At 40.4% G+C, this 22,654-nt stretch overlaps 1 protein-coding gene across 1 annotated transcript in view; it reads left to right on the top strand.

The window, feature by feature from the left end:
- Window positions 1-18,811, top strand: part of ATXN7 (ataxin 7) — a 118,314-nt gene extending 99,503 nt beyond the window's left edge. Inside the window, exons 12-14 of the mRNA XM_030206337.1 lie at window positions 727-848; window positions 3,096-4,065; window positions 14,954-18,811. Of these exons, the coding sequence (XP_030062197.1) occupies window positions 727-848; window positions 3,096-4,065; window positions 14,954-14,971 (1,110 nt within the window). The 3' untranslated portion in view covers window positions 14,972-18,811. The remainder of the gene's footprint in view (window positions 1-726; window positions 849-3,095; window positions 4,066-14,953) is intronic.
- The last annotated feature ends 3,843 nt before the right edge of the window (window positions 18,812-22,654 follow it).

The following is a 22,654-nucleotide window of genomic DNA, read 5'->3' as shown; positions in this document are numbered from 1 at the left end:
CAGCATCTTTTGCTGTGGCTGTAGGGATCCTCAAGCCCCGCCAGCTGAAGACCACCTCCTTGGGCAGCCAGAACTCCTGCCAAGACCGAGCAGTCAGCGGTAGTGTCCCAGTGCTGCTGGCACGCCATGCGGTGAAAACCAAGAATTAGGAAAACCAGGGTTCATATGTGGTGGGGGGAGAAAATTTTTATGTCCACCCACTTGGGTCCCATACACATCCAAAAGTTTTGGTTTGGCTATGCTCCTAGTGTGGTCCCATGTTAAGGGGGAGATAGTAGTCAAATTGTGCTCTTTACATAAAATAATGAGTGTCCCCAAATTGTGGTTGGGTTTATCTGCATGTTTAGTTTTATAAAAAGATATGATTTTGGATGCAGAAATTCCTGGGTAATCCCAGCCTTGATTTTGATTGAGTTCAAAGTACAATGGAGCAGGAGAAAATATCCACACCAATAAAGATGTACTCTTGAGGTAGAGGCTCCTCTTTATAGCAGATGGAGAGCTAGCCAGCATATTTGATAGAGAGATGATTTTATGTACACATTTAATTTTGACGTCTGAACACAATATGAAAATAACTTTGGGTGGGTGAAAAGGTTTTAGGATTCCTCGTTGTAATCAGTTTTATAAGAGAAGCACGGGATAGTATTTTTTTCTTATTAAATATGATGTAGTATAAAGATGCTTATTTTTGTGTATATATAAATATATATATTGTTTTTTTAGTTCTGTACTTTTGGGAGCCGGCAGATCGGAAGAGGTTGTTATGTATTTGATAAGCAATGGGACCATATCCGATGTGCACTTAATTTCATGGTAGACAAGCATCTTAATTCACAGATGTGGAAGTAAGTCAATCTGTATATATATGTATATATTTTTTTAACCTTCAAACTATATCTGCAAATGCTTCTCCTTCTCCACTGAAGATTCATGTGTAGTATTTTTGCCAAGCATGTTCAGTTATCACACACTGTGTGTTTTGTCTTTTTAAAGTACTATGGGGCTCATTTTCAAAACACTTAGACCCCCCCCCCCCCCCTTTTCTCAAGCCGTGTGGCATTGCCGATGGAGCCCATTCAAAGTGAATGGGCTTTGTCGGCATTATCTCACTAGCAGCTTCTAGTGTGGCTTTATAAAAATGAGCCTTAGACTTACAAACTTCCATAGGTTACTAACTGCTTTGAAAATAAGCCTCGATATATAACAAAATAAACTGGCCTCTTTAATTGTTTACAGTAATTGAAAACTTTAGAGGTTACTGTTAAACAGGGTGGTGCTGCCCATCAATAATTCTAATATCTAAAAAGGTGTGCTTTTGCAGGATTGGTATATGACAACTAGGTGCTCCATGGGACTTGAGCAGCCATCAGGACTGCACCAGTCTCCTTTAGTAGGTGCTGTGTGGTTCCCTGTTTTCCTCTGTAAGATGAGCCAAACGAAAAAGGAGAGGAAACCCTCACGTAGATATGAACGACAAGCAAAAAAGTGAGGTGGATGCAAGGAGGAATCTAGTAGTCTTTGACTTGACTCTTTTGTTAAGTGGTTTGCGCCATAACATAAGAGATTTACTTGACCTCTGAGGCAGGCCTTTGTGCTGAAACACGGCCGTATTGGGTCATTTTTTTTGTTGCTGTTGATAATAAAGACTACTAGATATCCTCCTTGCATCCACCTCACTATTTTGCTTGTTGTCCCTCTGTAAGATGACATAAGAGAAAACATGAATTCAAAGTTATGTCCAGCATGACTCTGACATGACCACTGGAACTCCTTGGTACTTTACCAACTTTAAAAAAAACAGATGTTTTCAAGTGTTTGGGTTTTTAGCTCACACTTTTCATTGGCAGCTTAAGGCAAGTTACATGCAAGTGCAATAGATATTTCCCTGTCCCAAGAGGGCTTATAGTTGAAGAACTAGAACAAACACACATTTACAGATATTTATTCCAGATCCTATTTTGAGCAATAGGAGCTATATCGTAGTAATGCATGTTGAGTCTCGGCACCATGCACTTTAGTGAATCAAATCCTAAGTTTGTACCAGAGGTAATAGAAGGTAAAATGAATTGCCCAAGAACACAGCAGAATCTGAACCCTGGCTTCCCTTGTTCTTAGCCTGCTGGGCTGCTATTCCACTCCAGTATAAGGGTGCATGATAAAAAAAGCATTCACTTGCTATGTTTGAAAAGGGCACTTCAATAAATACCTCTATAAGATGTCTTTCATGGGCTTTTCAGAGAGGGGTTATGTATAATGCAACTTTTTCTTCCAAAATTCAAAGAGAACTGTAATGAAGCAAACTGATGCTGAGCCAACGAGATAACATAAATGAACATTTTTCACATTGCCAGTCTGAAGATTGTTGCATATGCAGTAGACTGGCCACCTGTTTTTCTTTTGGCTAGCTGAATATTGCTCAATAAAACTTAAGAGATTAAAATCACACAGTGATGTCTGTCAAAATCTGAGCTACACTTAGCCACCAGATGTGGTTTGCAGTATTTATTTATTCATTTGGTTTATTTTCAGATGCTCAAAGCAGAGTACTTGGTATCATCAACATTTTTCCCAAACACGTTTATTTTTAAGCTGGAGGAAGTGTTGCTTCTAAGTTCTAAGGATGTAAATACCAGTTAGTTAAAATGATAGCTACACTAGAACTGCCCATAGCTGCGAAAGAACCCCCCCCCCCCCCCGAAACACACACACCCCTTGTGCCTGCTTTCTCCCCATCTCCTTCCCCACTCCCCTATCACCACAACATTGTGCTCATGCATTTCCCAGGTTGGCCAATAGTTGCTCAGCCTGCCCAGTATAGGAAGTCGTGCAGTACACTTGAAAGAGAATCACATGGGCCAGTTTGAACCTATTCTCAGCTTTCTGCAGTAGAGCCAGCTAATAAGTAGTTGAAGGACTAAACAGTAAAAATTCACTTACTGTTACAGGTTTTAAAATCAGAAGATAGTTTACAGCACTAAAAAAAAATTCCATGGCACCAGAAATTATAAACGCATTCACTTCTGTAAAATGAAAATGCATGGTATGTATGTGTGCAATAGAACATTATCAATATCCTCTGTTTTTTTTTTTAGAAAAATTCCTCCAGCATCCAGTAACTCGGCATCAGCGCAGGCTCCACACCGGACCAGCACAAACTCAATGCCTACGTTACAGTACAGTGTCAGTGCAACAGGTTTCCTTTCACCCAATACATTTATGCCATCACCACTACTGGTTTCGCCTTCCTGTACATCCCTTGATAGTAAGGTACTATCGTATGGAACTACACTAAACGCCCATCCTGCTGCTCTGGGTGCCATGGATCCTCTCTGTAGTATGCAATCAAGACACGTGTCTCCATCTCCTGCAACACCTTCAGTGCTTTCCTCTGTTCCATCACCCATATCCACCAAACCTCAGAAACCTAAATCCAGCAAGTCTTTAAAACCTAAGGAATCTTCTGCTAGCAGCCTGAACTGTAACAGTACCAGTGGCAACATTAGCACTGGTGGCTCAGGAAAGAAACGGAAAATCAGCTCCCCGCTGCTAGCATATTCTTCTTCTCATTCCACAGTTAGGAAAAACTGTGTAGTGAACTCTGCGACCTCCTCCTCCTCCTCCTCCTATCACTCATCGATGACATCTTTGTCCCACAGTGGCTTGCACAGCAGTGGCCTCAATTGTATGACTAATAAAGCTAACTCTGTGAGTTTCAAACATGACCAATCAGGGAGGGGCCCTCCTACTGGAAGCCCTGCAGAATCGATAAAGAGAATGAGTGTGGTGATGAACAGTAGTGACTCCACTCTGTCATTAGGACCCTTTGTTCATCAGCCAAGCGAGCAGTCTGTAAATTCACACAGCAGTTTTTCACATTCACATGCTTCCCTAGACAAACTGATAGGAAAGAAGCGGAAATGCTCACCTGGTTCCAGTAGCATGAACAGCAGCAGCAGCAAATCCTGTAAGATTGCCAAAGTGCCATCTGTGAACAATCACACGAAACATGCCAGTGCAGTCCCAGGGACACAAGGACTGGCAAACAGTTCTTTACTTCATCAGGTAAGCATTATATGGTGTTTACTGCATTAGTGTACTTTGAGAACTCAGAGGTAATCAATAGAATAAATAAAACATAGAAAAGAAAATAAGATGATACCTTTTTTGTTGGACTAACTTAATACATTTTTTGATTAGCTTTCGAAAGTGGCCCTTCGTCAGATCAGAAATAAGCAAATTTTGATAAGTAACAGCATATATAAGTGAAACATCAAAGTATTTCAGTGACAGTCTGAAGGAATGAGGGAGGGGTGAGCTAGGTGAGAAACAGAGAGGGCTGAGAGGATGAGGGACAGGGAGATATATATGGTGATCAGAGGGTGACAAAGCAGTGGAATTTCATGGCTTATAATGGGCTGGAAAACCCAGATCTTTAAGTCCTGTCTGGTGGGTGTCAAAATGTTTATAATCATTTTGACTTCAAATGTCTTGCGTTCCTGTATTGTTTTAAAGTTTCCTTCCTTAGCGTCCCTCCGGACCGGACCAGGATTGGACTGATGGGTTGTGCTCGCCTACCAGCAGGTGGAGACTGAGAAAAAACTCTGACTCTAGAGAGCCAATAGGAGCCCTGGCCATGTGACCTTAGCCTCAGTATTTTCTCAGTCTCCCAGCAGGTAGGAAGTGAGCCCATTAGTCTCTCTCCTTTTCTCTTTAGATATTACAGATATTTGTGATAATTCTTCTGTGCCTGGAATCTTATTTAGAGGCTTGACAGGGTTTCCTTTCTCTTCTTTCTTTGACAGCCTCGGGGGTGTTAAACTCGGGTGTCTCGAGTCCACCCCCCTTCCTCCCCATCTCCCTGGCTTAGCAGGGAAGGGCCGTCCCTTTCTCTGGAAAGGTGTACCGTCTTTGGGAGAGGCAGCCACTTTTAACAGGCAGCTGCTTTAAAAGAATTAAATCAAATAAAAGGAAATTCAAAGAAGCAGCCTTTCTTTCCCCAGACTTCTAACAAGCAGGCAGCTCCAGTGTTTTATTATGATTGAGGGGATATAAAAAAAAACAAAAAAAAAAACAGAAGAAAATAATTCAGTGTCTGTGACTTTAAACAGCGATTTTTCTCGTCAGATTTAATTTCCTCCATTTTCTTGCGTTTTGGCAGCGGCAGTTTAAACAAATGAAAAAAAAAAAGAAAGGTGCGAACTGCGTAAGCGCGGCCACCTGTTTTTTCCGATATGGCTTAAAAGTTCAAACAGCTGCTGTCGGTCAGCGTCGCGCAGTTCACGCAGCCGGAACGTGTAAATTTTGCTCTCCCTTCAAGGTTTCTTCGGGTCCGGTGCTGCCTCCGGTTTTTTCGGGGCCTTTTTCGCCGGCTGTTGTTTCTTCGCCGTTCCACTGGGCTCCGCTTGTTCGGAGGTGTCGGGCGCGCTGTCGACGATCGCCATGGGGCCAGTGGCGCGAACGGCGGCCATTTTGTTTCTCCCTCCATCTTATCAGTCAGGGATCTCTCTGCTGAAGGTAAGGCTGCAGTTCATAGAGCAGTTCGGCTCCAAGATGTGTACACTTGTATGTGCTGAACGGCGTATTCTAAAATGCTCTTCACATCAGCAGGCAATATTTGGTTGAAAGGGGGCTCCTTTCATATATGGATATATAACAAGCTTTTCTTCTTTTAAATTTCTATGTATCACGGGGCTGTTAACACTAGTTTTTTCTGGTGCTCAGTCATTTTTCATTGCCTGGTGGAAAAATCTACATCTTATCATAATATCATAATTCATTTCAAGCATTTTCCTCAATAGCTGTAGTATTATACAGTGTTTTAAGAACTTTAGAAACTTTCTCTATAGGCATAGAGTAAATTTCTGTCTTTCTCATTCCCTGGTGAATAGGACTACATTATCTAAGAGTCAATTGATTGATACTTTGCAATTCTGACCATAATATCTTAGTTCCTTTCAAGCATTTTACTCCATGCCTATGATGTTATATAGTGTTTTAAGAACTTAACAGACAATCACTCTCAATGGCTATAGTGTTATACAGTGTTAAGAAGCCTTCTCTAGAGGCATACAGTATATTGTTCAGATGCCATGGGGATATATCAGCTCTTTCATATTCTCTGAGGGACAGTCCTGTCTACCAAGCTCCCAATCACTCAGCTGCCTTAGCAGGCATGCTTTATTCATGTCTTCCCTTCTTTTCCAACTGCCTTGAAGCCTCTCATATTTCATTTTAGCTTTCTTCTGGTTTTTACAGGACATATGGTCACTTAGAGAATAAAGTCATCCTTTCACTTAAAGATAGTGGACGGTCCTCAAACCATCTACTCGTGTTTGTCTCTACTCTATTAGTTCAGCATTGGCAGATTATAAACATCCTGGTTTGGTCCAGTATGCCAATACATACCATCTGCTATCTCTTCCTTAGAGACCTGATGTTATATCAAGCTTTCTTGAATTCAGATACAGTCTTGTCTACACTGCCTTCACCAAGTGGCTGTGGCACAACTTCACTTTTTTCGTTACAGGTAATTTCCAAGTTTGTCCTTTTTCATTTTCATTCTATGCGCCTTCACTCCAGAGTGTTCTTTCAATTGGAAGGGGATTCACTCACTTCCTGTGTATTTATGCCATAGGTACATAAGTATGGTTATGCTGGGTAAGGCCTAAAGTCCATCAAGTCCAGCATTCATATCTAATGGGCATAGGTACATAAGTTTTGCCATTCTGGGGAAGCTCAAATGTCCACCTTTCTACAGCCAGAACAGCATTAAAGGGGAAAAAACAAAACAAAAAAAAAAAAACCTCTCACGAGAGTATCGAACAGAAATCTCTGCTCCAAAAGCAAGGCTTTGCAGTAATTCTGCAAACTAACGCATACAATATTTGCCATGGCTGTTCACCACTAGGAACACTGGGGACCCTGGGCCTAGGTTCGGTGTTTTAACCTGAAACAAGCTCAACATTCATATCTATTGGGTGTGAGTCTGGTACTACTACTACTACTTAACATTTCTAGAGCGCTACTAGGGTTACGCAGCGCTGTACAAATTAACAAAGAAGGACGTTCCCTGCTCAAAGGAGCTTACAATCTACATCTCAGTGAGGGAGGATGCATGACCGTGGTATGTGGATTAGGGAGATCCAAGAAATTACAGGCCAGTGAATCAAACTGGGACAATTTTTTTCTGTCCGGAGCGTACTACCATAGCTGGTGAACTCCTATATTCAGAACTTTCTATATTCCGAACTTACCCAACTATGGAACACCATAGAGATAGGGTTGGAGTTTGTAGCCCTATTTAACTGGTGTCCTTGGTCACCCTTTCTCTTCTCCTCAGGATCCAGAGAATGGCTAGTTTTTTGCTTATGCATTAACCGGTCATTTTCAGCAGTACTCTCTCTTCCGTTCTTTTATAGATCTAAGAGGATGTTCATTGCGCTCTTAGGGTCATTTCATTCTTACCTAGACGACTGCCTAATTGGAGAAAGTCTTATCAGCAGAGTTCTCAGGTCACGCACCGGGTGTTGCATTTCTTACAGTCTCTAGGTTGGGTGGTGATTGTAGCCAGGCCTCTCATTTGATCTCTCATCAGATATCTCTGATTTTCTCTTTGTTTAGTCAGGTTGGTGCACAGTCTTTTGTCTCCTCTGTATTTTTCTTGGTGACCTTGGGCCTTCGGCCATTTCCTCGCTCTATTCTGCAGAATGCAATTTTACTTTCTAATGCCCAAGAAGGAATTTTCCTTCATCCTATTGCGAATCTCAGGGTCATCAATCGCGCTATTTAAGTGTCATCTAGTTATCTCAAGAACCTTAGTTCTGTCATTGGGATCCTTCGTGCAGTACACTTTTTGGCAGAAGCTTGTTTGTATATATTTTTTTTCTGGGGGACCTCAGCAATTCGTTTTACCTTCGGGTGAATTTTGTTTTCCCTACTGACAAACAAGGCGGAGAGAGCTATGTTGGTCCTTGCCATGGCAATGGGTTATGTCATCCGCCAAGGAGGAGTTAAGAGTATACTCTTGAGTTTGTACTCATTTTTTCTTAGTTGTGTCACCCTGCATTTAGGTGAATGGACTCTTATTTTTTTTTTCAGCCTTACTTCCTCACTGCGACACTTCAGGGCTATCTCTTTTTGCCTTCAGGCTCACGAACATTTCTTGCTTCTTCCGTTCAGCAACAGTCTTGACGGAGACAGGGACAGATGCCAACGTCCAGCATGGGTTTTTCAACCTTCTTTATGCGTTTCTTCCGTCATCTCACTAGGTGTTTACGCAGAACCAAGGCACCCTTCTACATCTGGACCCCCAGTCACTCAAACTTATGGCGTGGTTACTGGGTCCGCAACATCTTTGATATTTTCGCAGGAAGTACTTCAAGTTTTAATTGCTTCCAGACAGAAATCTACATTAAAGTCCTATGAATCAAAGTGGCGACAGTTCACTCTGTGGTTCTCCTCTCGCCACTTCATTCCACAAACAGTATCCATTTTGCATGTTTTGGAATGTCTTCTGCATCTTGCGAAATCTTGTCTGTCTTACTCATCCATTAGAGTTCATTTGGCAGCTCTATCAGTGATGCATGATACTGTTGACAACCGCACGCTTATGCAGCATCCACTGTCAAAGCGGTTTCTTAAAAGAGTCCTGCACCTGTACCCCCCGCTTCGTCCACCAGCTAGGTGAACTAGGTGAATAGACTCTTAAAGTTCTGTTTTCTAGTAGCCATAACTTTTTCTATAAAGTTTTCCTCTTCAAGCAGTGTTTCCTAGTAACCATTGCAGCAAGTAGATCTATGTGTGGAATACTTCTACGGTTGGTAACTTCTTTTCGGTCTGCTGTAGTTTAAAGTTTTCACCTTTCCCAATCGGTTTTTTCTTATTGGTTTTGTCCTTCTAGCCAGTAGGCGTAAAAGTTTTTCATTGTTTCTAACCCGCTATATCGCGAAGGATCAAGGAAATGAGAATGTCTATTTCTCTTCTCGCTGAGAGGGCAGTTCCACAGCGTATTACAACATATTCCACAACTTCAGAAGCGGGATCTATTCTTACTATGGCGATTTTTGGTGCTCTCGGTGCACATTGGTAAGTTGGCAACTTAGTCCTAGTTTCATTTTATTTTGCTCATTGGGACACACTACATGTTAGTTGTCGCCAGGTGGCCTATGCAGCATGAACATTTCTCTGCAGTTTTCATAGGGTCCCTCCCTTCAGATTACTGCTTTGGTACTTCCCATCAGTCCAATCCTGGTCCGGTCCGGAGGGACGCTAAGGAAGGAGAAATTAGATCTTACCTGCTAATTTGCTTTCCTTTAGTCCCTCCGGACCGGACCAGGCCCCTCCCATGTTCTCTCTACTCTTTAGCTTCTTTTATTAAGTAGGAAGTGTATTCAGTAGGAAGTGTATTCATTCCTTTACGATTCGTGGAACAATACTATATATATACAGAACTTTACGTGGTCTATATCACTTCTCTGGTGGTTGCTGGTGAGCTCAATTGCTGGAATCTATCTATAAAACCTTAAATACGCCATACCACTTCTCTGGTGAGAGTTGTGGCTGAGCTCAGTTGCTGGAATATCTATAAAACCTTAAATATGATTTACCACTTTTCTGGTGAGAGTTGCTGGTAAGCTCAGTTGATGGAATATATATAAAATCTTAAGTGGGCCATACCACTTCTCTGGTGAGAGTTGCTGGTGAGCTATAAGACAAGTGAGCCATACCACTTCTCTGGTGAGAGTTGCGGGTGAGCTATATTATATGTGAGCCATACCACTTCTCTGGGGAGAGTTGCTGGTGAGCTATAGTACAAGTGAGCCATACCACTTCTCTGGGGAGAGTTGCTGGTGAGCTATATTACATGTGAGCCATATCGCTTCTCTGGTGAGAGTTGCTGGTGAGCTATAGTACAAGTGAGCCATACCACTTCTCTGGTGAGAGTTGCTGGTGAGCTGTAATACATATCGGGCCATACCACTTCTCTGGTGAGAGTTGCTGGTGAGCTCTGATACTTGGCATTGCCGAGTGCTTTGTGGCTGCTAGGATTCCATACGGCACAGAAGGTCTTTCTTTCTTTCCTGCTTTGTTATTCAAATACTGAGGCTAAGGTCACATGGCCAGGGCTCCTATTGGCTCTCTAGAGTCAGAGTTTTTTCTCAGTCTCCACCTGCTGGTAGGCGAGCACAACCCATCAGTCCAATCCTGGTCCGGTCCGGAGGGACTAAAGGAAAGCAAATTAGCAGGTAAGATCTAATTTCTCCTTTCAGTATTCTCACCATAAAATCATTGGTACAGTGTTCTGGCTTGATTACCTTTAAAAATGGACTAACACGGCTACCACATCTCTCGGAACTCAGAGGAAATGTAGTATATTAAGTTATGATGGTTCCAGCCATTGAATGAGGGATAATGACTTCTAATAAATCAGCTTGAAACTGTGGGCTCTAGAGTGCATCTGTTTTGTGGTCCACAGGGAGGGGCAGGACAGGAGGGATTTTGGATCTAGTACATACCTTTTTATAGGTGTAGCTCAAGGCTAGTTGCATTCAGGGTACAGTTGGTATTTTACTGTCCCCACAGGGCTTAAAACCTCAGTTTGTATCTAAGGCAATGGCGGGTTAAGTGACTTGCCCAAGATCACAAGGTCATTGGTGGTATTTGAACCTTAGTTATCCTTGTTCAGCTCTCTGCTGTAACAGCCAGACTACGCCTCACTCCAGAAATTGTAAAACACCTCAGCATCTTGGTGGTTGTCTAATTTTGTGCACTCATCAATTCCTTTGTACTGCACATAGGCTACACCTCCTTGAAAGACTCATGTATTTTAGTCATTGTCCTAGAAAAACTCTAAAAGAGGTTCCTGTTTAAAGTGAGGTTAAGGTTGACCAGGGAATTGGATCAGGAGCATGCACTGCACATAGGTCTGGGTTTTAGCAAAGTTTTTGATAATGCATCTTATAGAGAAGTCCTAAATTTTTTATTTGTAAAATTTGATATGCATCAGCCACTGGGATGGAAGCATGTTACATTATAAACAAATATTCCTTTTCATCCTGCTAGACCAGTCCAGACAAATGGATTGTGTTTCCCCATCAGCAAATGGAGGTACAGAACTCAAACTGTTTTGAATGACATTGCCAGAGAGTCGAAGCGAAGGCAAAAAAGGAGGTAAAAAATCCTCACGACACCGTGAAGATGAAACAAAAAAGTGAGGAGAATGGATGAGGATACCAACTGTTTTATATTTATTCACTTAAAAAATTATATGTACATAACAGCGACCCGACACGGCCGTGTTTCGGCACAATGGCCTGCTTCAGGGGTCTTTATAACCTTGGATGATGTAGTTTAGAATATATGTTCCAAGGGAAATAACGGGAAACAGGTCACTCTGGTCTCCTCTCTTCAAAATAATATATATGAGATATATATATATTTTTTAAAAACGAGCATCTAAGTACTCCTCTCCTAAGAGTTATCGGCAAATTGTAAAAGCACTTTTACAATTTGCCGATAACTCTTAGGAGAGGAGTACTTAGATGCTCGTTTTTTAAAAAAATATATATATCTCATATATATTATTTTGAAGAGAGGAGACCAGAGTGACCTGTTTCCCGTTATTTCCCTTGGAACATATATTCTAAACTACATCATCCAAGGTTATAAAGACCCCTGAAGCAGGCCATTGTGCCGAAACACGGCCGTGTCGGGTCGCTGTTATGTACATATAATTTTTTAAGTGAATAAATATAAAACAGTTGGTATCCTCATCCATTCTCCTCACTTTTTTGTTTCATCTTCATTGCCAGAGAGTCAGCAGGAGTTAAGCCATTACATACGGCAGGCAGGCTGATTCCCTTCTTGGTCTTGATTCTGGCTAGGCAATTGTGTTGACTGTCCAGGACAAGTGTTATATGGCTAATTAGGCTTTCAAAGTCAGTGATAGAGCCACTCCCAAGCTAAGTGGGAATGCTTGAGACTGTCTGCTGCAGCACACTTCAAGGGTGTTGGGCTATTTGTTTTGACCTTCAAGGGACAGTTCTCAGGTCTCTGCAATTTATTTATTTATTTTTATTTGGATTTTGCTCACACCTTTTTCATTAGTAGCTCAAGGTGAGTTACATTCAGGTACTCTGGCTATTTCTCTGTCCCAGGAGGGCTCACAATCTAAGTTTGTACCTGAGGCAATGGAGGGTTAAGTGACTTGCCCAAGATCACAAGGAGCAGCAGCAGGATTTGAACCAGCCACCTCTGGATTGCAAGACCAGTGCTCTAATCACTAGGCCAATGTCATGGAAGATGCTGAAAGAACTCAAACATGAAAGTGCTGATCTACTGTTAGTGATCTGTAACCTGTTGTTAAAATTGTCCGTAGTACCTAAAGATTAGAAGGTGGCCAATGTGTAATGCCTATTTTTAAAAAGGATTCCAGGGGTAATCTTACAGACCGATAAGCCTGACTTCAGTGCCGGGCAAAATAGTGAAAACTTATTATAAAGAGTAAAATTACAGAATACATAGATGAACATGGTTTAATGGGATAGAGTCAGCAAGGGTTCAGCCAAGGGAAATCTTGCCTCACCAATTTGCTTCAATTCTTTGAAGGCATAGATAAAAGATATGGCTAAAAGTGAGCCGGTTGATATAGAGGGGCATAATCGAACGCAAACGCCCATCTCCATGGGCGCCTATCTCGGAGGAGGGGTACGCGAAGGGGCGGGAAAGACCATATTTTCGAAAAAGATGGGCGTCCATCTTTTGTTTTGATAATACGGTTTGTGCTTTGAGCTGGGTGGTATCGGTTTTCAGCAATAATGGAAACCGAAGGCGCCCAGCTCAAAAATGAACAAATCCAAGGCATTTGGTCGTGGGAGGGGCCAGGATTCGTAGTGCACTGGTCCCCCCTCACATGCCAGGACACCAACTGGGCACCCTAGGAGGCACTTGTAAAAAGTAAAAAAAAAATTTTAAATAGCTCCCAGGTGCATAGCTCCCTTCCCTTGGGTGCTGAGCCCCCAAATCCCCCCCAAAACCCACTGCCCAAAACTCTACACCATTACCATAGCACTTATGGCTGAAGGGGAGCACCTACATGTGGGTACAGTGGGTTTTGGAGGCGGTTTGGAGCGCTCCCATTTAGCAGCACAAGTGTAACAAGTAGGGGGGGGTGGATGGGCCTGGGTCCACCTGCCTGAAGTGCACTGAACCCACTAACAACTGCTCCAAGGACTTGCATGCTGCTGTGATGGAGCTGGGTATGACATTCGAGGCTGGCATACAGGCTGGGAAAAAAAAGTTTTTAAACTTCTTTTTTTTTTGGTAGGAGGGGGTTAGTGACCACTGGGGGAGTCAGGGGAGGTCATCCCCGATTCCCTCCGGTGGTCATCTGGGCAGTTGGGGCACTTTTGGGGGACTTGTTCGTGAAAAAAAAGGGTTCAAAAAAGTGATCCAAATTCTTGCTTCTGGCGCCCTTTTTTTTCCGTTATCGGCCGAACGCGCCCATCTCTCCGCCGATAAACACACCCAGTGCCGCCTTCACCATGCCTCCGCCACACCCCCGTCAACTTTGTTTGTTCCCACGACAGAGTGCAGTTGGAGGTGCCCAAAATCGGCTTTCGATTATACCGATTTGGGCGCCCATGAGAGAAAGAAGTCCATCTCCCGATTGGATTGTGTACCTAGATTTTCAGAAAGCTTTCGATAAAATTCCTCATGAGAGATTACAGAGAAAATTAAAATGGGATAGGAGGTAATGTTTTGTTGTGCATTACGAATTGGTTATTGGACCTAAAATAGAGGATAGGGTTAATTTGCAGTTTTTTCTCAATAGAAAAGGGTGAATAGTGGACTGCCGCAGAGGTCTGTACTGGGACCGGTGCTATTTAACATTTATAAATGATCTGGAAATTGGAATGACAAGTGAGGTGGTTAAATTTGCAGATGACACAACTATTCATAGTTGTTAAAACACATGCAGACTCTGAAAAATTGTAGGAAGACTGGGCATCTAAATGGCAGATGAAAGTTAATGTGGGCAAATGCAAAGTGATGCACATTGCTGATTAGCATCGATACACTTCCTAAATAGAAGGCAATAAGTAACAACTTACGCAGCTGGCTTCTCCTACATAAGCGCACAACTATGGAATGGGCTCCCAAAAGCTGTGAAAACAATCTACAACCACTTGAACTTCAGGAAATCACTAAAAACTAACCTCTTCAAAAAGGCCTACCCCAATGACCCCACGTAACCCTCTTCACCTACCAACACAGCATGACTATGATTGCACAGGACAACACGCAATCTTCATCCATTTCGACCCTCCACTTATACCTCATACAATCACTATACAACGTTGTATTTGTTAACCACCGACTGGGCAAACGCCTTTGACGGTACTATGTAAGCCACATTGAGCCTGCAAATAGGTGGGAAAATGTGGGGTACAAATGCAAGTAACAAAACACAAAAGGGGAAACTTTCGCTTTGGTTGTGAATTACAACAATAAATGATAAGCGAATCTGGTCTTTTCCACCCCCTTTCAATCATTTGTGATATCCTACATACCAGATTCGCTTATCGTTTATGGGTACAAATGCAACAAATAAATAAGTGTATCTGTGCTAATCTCCAATAGACTTACTGCATGGTGGGGGGGGGGGGGGGGGGTCGGGTCTGTTTCTATGGGAAGGTATTGGGAAACACCCCTGACAGTTACAAAACAGGCTTTGCATATATTTTACTTTAGTAAAAGGGCTCCAGAGATTTTAAAATTTCCATGCATATATTGTTGCAGTGGATTTATGCCAGTAGAGAGTTTGATAATGCATTGTACCAAAGGGTTTTTCTCGAGGAGAGGAGATAGCGAACAAGCTTACTACTTTTGCCTGTGCAAGCGAATTTGTAATCATTACTGCTTACTTATTTCATTACTTTTTCTTTTAAAGCCAAAGGCACGTCCCTGACAGCTGGTATTAGAGTGATGAGAAAAGAAACTGGACAGCTTTCACTACAATCAGAACCTCCATCTGGCACTCTGGACTCCACGATGCCTTTGAGTTATCTCAGCTTCCCATGGTTCTCAGGTGTGAAGATGTGCTGGACTGTCAGTGACCATAGGAATTCCCTGAAGCCATGCCTGTAGCAGTGAATACTATTCATAGACACTGGATGGTGTTCAGCCACACAAGCCACATTGCTCTTATCAGTGTTAATGGTGGGACTGAACGGTTTGCTATGAATCTGAGTTTTTTGTTCTTTTGCTTTTTCTTTTGTGTTTTGTTTTTGTGTGTGTGTGTGGTTTTTTTTATTTTATTTTATTTGTGGGACTGGGCAAAAAAAAAAAACCCTCTGGAGAAAAGCCTTGCTGTACACTTCTACACAATGTCTGTCCATGCTGTTAACTGGTAGGTAGGCACAGCACAACACAAGAATCCTAACTAAAAGAATATGGCTTTAGTTTTCCTGTAGCAATATTTCAATGATAATATTGAAATAGCACAATTAAAATAATAAAGCCTACATATTGTCCAGCCTCTTGCAAGTAATTTGTAGTAAGAAGCTGTCAGGATTTTCAAATATTTGATTTTCTTAGGTGACCTGCACAGAAGCAGGTGTTAGTAAATCACTCTTAACCAAAACTGGAAATTAAAATGTTTAATTAGGCTTCACAAAGGAAAACAAAATGCAGATGGAGAGAAATTGGTTTTATAGATAAGTCTGTATCTGTTCCCAAGGTGTGCGACACTTTTAATGTTTACAGTGTTGAAACATTAACCAAGTCATTTGTCAGATGGTTTGCTGCTCTTCTCCCCACAGTTGAAATATTGGAATAACTCTTAGCTGTTAGTGTACAGTATATTTCTCTGCAAACATGTTAGCTGTTTGTTTGAAGCCACTTATTATATGCAAGGAAGTTGCACTTCCACCTTGCAAAGGGCAGGAGCGGTCCCTGCGAGAACAGGCATTTTGCTTCATCTCATAATAGTGACAGATCACCATTAATCTATCCATATGTATAAAGGGCTTTGCTGATATGTTTCCAAGTTGTATACAAGAACCCTGTTCAGTGTAGATTTTCTTACATTATAATAATTTACAGTTTTACAGAGCTGATGCAAATTTTGAAGTTGCATGTTGGAGCTTTATTCCCTAGTAAAGCTTGAATCGCTCTGTCAAAATCGGCACAGGGACATGGCTGTGAAGGTAGTCTGAATTTGGTCCTTCATCCCTTAGCAGAGCAAGTTTACTAGGCAGTGCAAGTGCCTTCCATGTGTAGAAGTCCCTAATCTACAAATCCAGTTAGTGATTTGTTGTATATGCAGATATAAGGCACTCTGTGCATCCACCTACTGCTGTAAAGAGCCCTTTAATATTGCTGTTTACAAGAATAGATTTTTAAAAAACCCCAATCTTGGGCCCTTACAGATGGAGATTTAAATAGGAATCCTTTCAAGCAAAAGATGTCTTCAGTATTATGAGTGAAACTTAGGACCATGAATGCCAAACACAACATTTGGACAAAAGAGCCATGAGAAATAGCCTGGAAATGATTGTGGAAGAAAAAACAATTGACTGTTTCATTGGTTTATCTAAACCAAAGTATTTTATTGTTTAACTGGGCAAAAAGCTATTTTCAATCACAAGTGCAATTTGGTTTTGATGAATTTAAACCTGTTCATAAGACTTTTTACAGTACTAAACTTTCACAAAGCTACAAGTATGGATCTGTAATTTTAAAAATGGTACATGACAGCAGTGGTATGCACTGTAAAATATTTTTTTTTTGTCTCTGGGCTTTTATTATAGTTTTCTTTAGGCTGTTTAACTGGAAAGAACATCATACGAGACACCTAAGGTGCAGTGGGTTAGTAACTTGATAGTGTTGGGTATTGCTACTGTAGTTCATCACCAAACTTTTTTTGACCAAGATAAACTCTGCCCTGACATTTCCAGTACTAATTACTGTAGTATTTTATAAACGCCCCCAGAAATACATATTTTGAAATCCCATTGCTGGTTCAGGTCAGAATCTAGCAAATAGCCAGTTGAAAAGTAGCTTGGAGCATTGCTGTATCCGTGAGGGGCCAGAAACTCATTGCTAAACACAATGGCTGAGCCTTGGTGGGTTAAAGACATCTGCTTTGTCTCAGAATCCTATCAGGGCATAACTTACTATCAAATGCCATTAATTCTAAATCACATATTATAAATTGTGGTGACAAAATCGTAGAACTGTCAGGGCATTGCTTATATTGACTTTGTGGCAATGGCTTTAACAAAAATGTTTTCAAAGCTTAATACCGTGAAAGGTATAGGAAGTTTCAAATAGAGCACAAGTACTGTTTAACTTTGCTTACCTTGCAACAGTGAATTTGCAGTGGTGATTTATTATTTATAGACCAATTTTAGTTCGAGATGAAAGATGCATTTTTTGTATAGCTCTGTCCTACAGATTTTGTTTTAAACTTCTGCAGTTTTCTTCACTTGAAAAACTGCTGCATGATGAACAAAGACTTATACAAAAACATACCTTTTTATATCTTTATTTTGGAATTTCTTCTATTAATTATAAAATCTTGAGGTATCCCTATTTCAACAAAAAAAACATATTTTGTTAAAAATTGATTGTACATATTTGAATATGTATTTTTGCACAGGCTTTTTTTTCTTATATCCATTTTTGGTACAATTGAGATCATCCTAGTATTTATTTAAAAAAAAAAGAAAAGGAAAAAAAAAAGGAAATAAATACCTTTTAGAATTTGAAGAGGTTCACTGCCAAACCAATACTTATGATATATAATGTACCTTTTACATTTTATGAGGATGTCTCCACTTGAAAGTGGCATTCCTTTTGATGTCATGGGAGTGGGTTAATTATACATGAACAACTAAATGGTCTGTCGCATTCCTTACATCAGTTACTGGATTCCCAGAAGATTACATTTAGCTAAGATAACTGCTTCACTTTGTTTGTAGGTGTAGCATAGTTTGTGTTTAATGGAGAAACTGAAAGTGCCTGATTTTAATAGTTTCAATGTTGGACTGTTTAGACAGCTTTTCCTTAAAGACTTGAACGTTCGGTTATATTTGCAGACCTTACTATTTCCACCTGATTTTAAGCTATGGCATTTTAATTATTGGGGGGGGGGGGGGGGGGGGGGGGATCAAGTAATTATTGCTATTGGTAATTAGTGTGACCATATTTCTTTCTTAAATCATGTTGAAGGAATCTTAAGTCACTCATGCATCAAATGATAATGTTAACTCTGGGAATTTTTTTTCTCACTTCTTAGTTGTATCCAAGTATGTACTAGGAAAATGTTTAAAAAAACTATTCCAAAATATGAAATGAGTACCTCTTGCACCATTAGCTAAATTGACTGATTCCAAATGCAACTTCTGATGTAGTTGTCTTCCTGTAAGAGTTCTCTTGCCAAGGAATTTCTCTTTCTCTCAAGCATTCTGCCCGACTTAAGGGGGAGGGGGGGGGTGGCGGCAGCAGGACTTTGAACCGATCATTAAAGATGTCACTGTCTAGCAGAAACCATTTTTACATGCGATTGTGCAAATCATCTACTTTTTCAAAGGTAATTTATGTGAGCACTACATCTTGTCAATGTGAATGTAGGCCGAAAAGCATCTTGCTCTGTTTTGAGCCTGGTTTTAAAAGCAATCTCCTATGTAAAATGTGTGAATAGTTTGATAATTTGTATATATAATCAAGAGCATCTGATCAGCTGGACTTTGTGTTGGCTGCTGTATAGTTCATGAACAAATGTCATGGGATAGAAAAATTACTTCGGTTTATTTAAAAGAAAATAAATATATAGTCTATTTGTTTTGTAACAAGTTTCTGTAAATAAAATAATTTATACTATTTATAAGAAAAGGTTGTGCCTTGTTTTCTGGGGGGAGGGGGGGCGTGTTTTAACATACAGGGTATATGGTCAAATATACAGCGGTTCAACAGCCCTCAATACTTAACACTATTCAGTGTTTCACAGAATTGTCTTAAGAAATTTATTTATTTGTTGCATTTGTATCCCACATTTTACCAACACTATTCAGTGTTTCACAGAATTGTCTTAAGAAATTTATTTGTTGCATTTGTATCCCACATTTTCCCACCTAATTGCAGGCTGAATGTGGCTTATAATGTTCTGTCATGTCATTCGCCATTCCGGAGTAAAAGATAGGTATTACACAAAGAACATAGATAACAGAATTAAGCAATCAGGTATAGAAAGAAAGCATTCAGAATATCAGATAAGTGGTGATGAGTTATAGTTCTTATTATTGATCATTGTGGTATGCCTTGTTGAAGAGAGAAGCCTTCAGTAATTTACGAAAGTTGACTAGGTCGTAAATTGTCTTCAGGTAAGGTGGCAGTGCATTCCACAGTTGTGTGCTCTTGTAGGAAAAGCTGGACGCATGTGTTAATCTATATTTTGGTCCTTTACAGCTGGGGAAGTGAAGATTTAGGAATGTGCGTGTTGATCTTTAGCATTCCTGAGTGGCAAGTCAATAAGGTCTAACATGTAAGCCAGGGTATCTCCGTGAATGATTTTATGAACCAAGGTGCAGACCTTGAACGCAATACGTTCTTTAAATTGAAGCCAGTGTAGTTTTTCTCTTAGGGGTTTGGCACTTTCGTATTTTGTTTTTCCAAATATGAGTCTGGCTGCAGTATTTTGGGCTGTGTGAAGTTTCTTGATAATTTGCAAATACAGCCAGCATAAAGTGCATTGCAGTAGTCTAAATGACTCAGCACCATTGATTGTACCAGGTTGTGAAAAATGTCTCTTGGGAAGAAAGGTTTTACTCTTTTGAGTTTCCACATTGAATGGAACATCTTCCTAGTTGTATTCTTCACATGGCTTTCAAGTGTGAGATTTCGGTCAATGGTAACTCTAAGAATGGATCCCAAATGAGTTTCAGTAACTTTCAAGAGTGACTAGACTTGAGTCCCCCCCCCCTCCCCCCAGTAATCTTGTTTTTAGTCACAGTGGAAGTAAAGGGCTACTCTGAAAGCACTTCCAGAAAACTTAACCAGTGAACCTTAGCTTTGGCCTGTAAATTCTGCCATTCTAATCCTGGCCATTCCCAGAACGGCACTACTAATCCTGCATTCTCCAGTAACCAGCAGTTTCAGACACAACTTGACAATAGGTGAACATTTGGATTTTAGATTTAATTACCTTTCCAAATTGCTGCTCAAGGCAAGTACAAAATACCTATAGTACTTGTTTATAATATGTAAACTGCTTTGGTTATACCACAGAATCTGACACCTGTACTAACTCATATTTTGCATTATTTAGCTAGGGGATTGGGTGGCATGTGGAGTAGCCTAGTGGTTAGTACAGTGGACTTTGATCCTGGGGAACTGGGTTAAATTCCCACTGCAGCTCCTTGTGACTCTGGGCAAGTCACCTAACCCGCCATTGCCCCAGATACAAATAAGTACCTATATATACTATGTAAACCGCTTTGAATGTAGTTGCAAAACACACAGAAAGGTGGTATGTCAAGTACCATTCCCTTTCCCCCTCAATTTTAGCCCCCAGTAGAGGAACTGAACCAGACCGCTAGTCCACCGGGTATTTAAGGCTCCCTCAAGGCCAGGAGCCCCTTTCTAAGCCTCACACCATGAAATCTTAACCAGGCGAGCCTGCCTCCTTGAAAAAAACAATTACATCTTATTGAGGTGCTGATACATTTTTGCAACTTTACCCATTTGAGTTCTCGATTTTTACAGCACTGTAGCTCATTCATGGAGAACTTAAATAAACTTGCCTAAAGGTTTTCTAGTGAAAAAGGCACCTTGCAAAAAGCTGGCTATGCATAACGAAGTGGGAAAACAGACATCTTGGTGTTTTTGCATGTTTGATCCTATTTTAGTGCAAGGCATGCTTTTGGGGAATTACTTCACATCTTTAGTCCGTAGCCTGAGGCAATAGAAGGTGATGCAACTTAATATCTCTGTGCAAGTAGTAGGATTTGAAACCTGGTTTCCACTAGGCCAGTTCTTCTCAACCCAGTCAGGTTTTCAGGATATCCACAATGCATATGCATATGAGATTTGCATGCATAGTCTCCTTGGCAAAACCTATTAAGCACTTAAATGTACAGTGAAAAACCAACATTAAAGAAAAACCTCAGATTACATCTGATTTAATCTAAATGCGTATACTGCATTAAGAACGGAACAGCAATTATTTTCAGGTTTAAGTGTTTTTCATGGAGAGGTGGCAATATAGATATTGCAGGTGAATAAAAATCCTGTAATCTGACAAAATGGCAACGTGCCAGGGGCCAAAGAAGATTACATTCAAGAAAGTGATAGAAAAATTGGTGACCAAAGAATTTTATGTGAGATCAGGAAAGGAGAGCAGTGTATTTATTCTTTAAGGCATCCTATTATACCCACTATGTATTACCAAAAATACATAAATCCGTCATGAGGCCTTTTATCCCTATACTTCCATTATATATTAGAGACTCCACACAAGTTCATATTCTCAAAGATTTTTCATACCCTAATGATCTTGTTATGGATATTTCATCATTTTACACAAACACATGCAACAAAGTTATTGGCATTATTAAAATACTATCAACTCAAGAATTTTTGTCTTTATACATTCAAATAGAATATGTTTTAGAACTTGCAGCTTTGGACCTTACAGGAAATTTTGTTTCAACATCTATTACAAGCAAATTAAGGGCACTGAGGTAAGGCATATTTTCAAAGCACTTAGCCTTCCAAAGTTCCATAGGTTTATGGAACTTTGGAAGGCTAAGTGCTTTGAAAATATGATGGCCCCCAATACTACCAATTTTGAGAACACTTTTGAAAGAACAGCCTTTAGATAGAAATCTAAGTGTATAGATTTTAAAGCAATTTTATGATTGGTTGATAGCAATTTCAGATAAGCTTCACTATGAGAGAAATCACCTTTGTTTCTAGATATGTTTAAATAAAATTTTGGAAAATTCACCACAAGTATTAAAAAAACAAAAACAACCCTGTTTATAATAAATTTTTACACTCAATTAGCTGTCTCAATTGGTCACTTAAGAGAAACTTCCCTTTCTGTCCATTAAGGTTGAAATGGTTAAGTTGTGACAATGCTGATTTCATCAATCCTGGGTAAAAAAAAAAAATTTTGAAAGGGGTTACCTCTTGGATTTGTATACAAATGCTCAGGCCAACAAAGTGAATCATTGTTGGAAAGACAGATAAGGTGATATGTTCCTTAAATTTCATGTTGCTTTCTGACAACTTAAGGTCCTTAAAAAAAACTCACTTTTCTGACAAACATCATGATGGCCTATACCTAAAAAAAAAAAAAACACTTGAAAAGTAGGTATGCTGTTTCACCTGTACCTTTAAACACGGTTTTTTTCACACAAAGTAACACTGGTGAAATATCAACTCTCTCATTTTTTTTAATGGGCAATTCAGAGTGTGATCTATGTGGCTATTTGCCCCTGTCAACTAATTGATATAGGAAAGACAAGTATTATTGAACACAGGCGTTGTATTAGGAGGCTGAAAAAGCCATTCATTGAACATTCTGTAGAGAACAGCCATGGTTTTGAAGGTTTCAGGGGTTTTTGTCTTCATGCCACAGTTTTTA

This window comes from Microcaecilia unicolor, chromosome 6 (genome assembly GCF_901765095.1).
Source record: "Microcaecilia unicolor chromosome 6, aMicUni1.1, whole genome shotgun sequence".
Lineage (NCBI taxonomy): Eukaryota > Metazoa > Chordata > Amphibia > Gymnophiona > Siphonopidae > Microcaecilia > Microcaecilia unicolor.
Note: the sequence above shows the minus strand (reverse complement) of the source record. Positions and strands in the feature narration are given on the sequence as shown.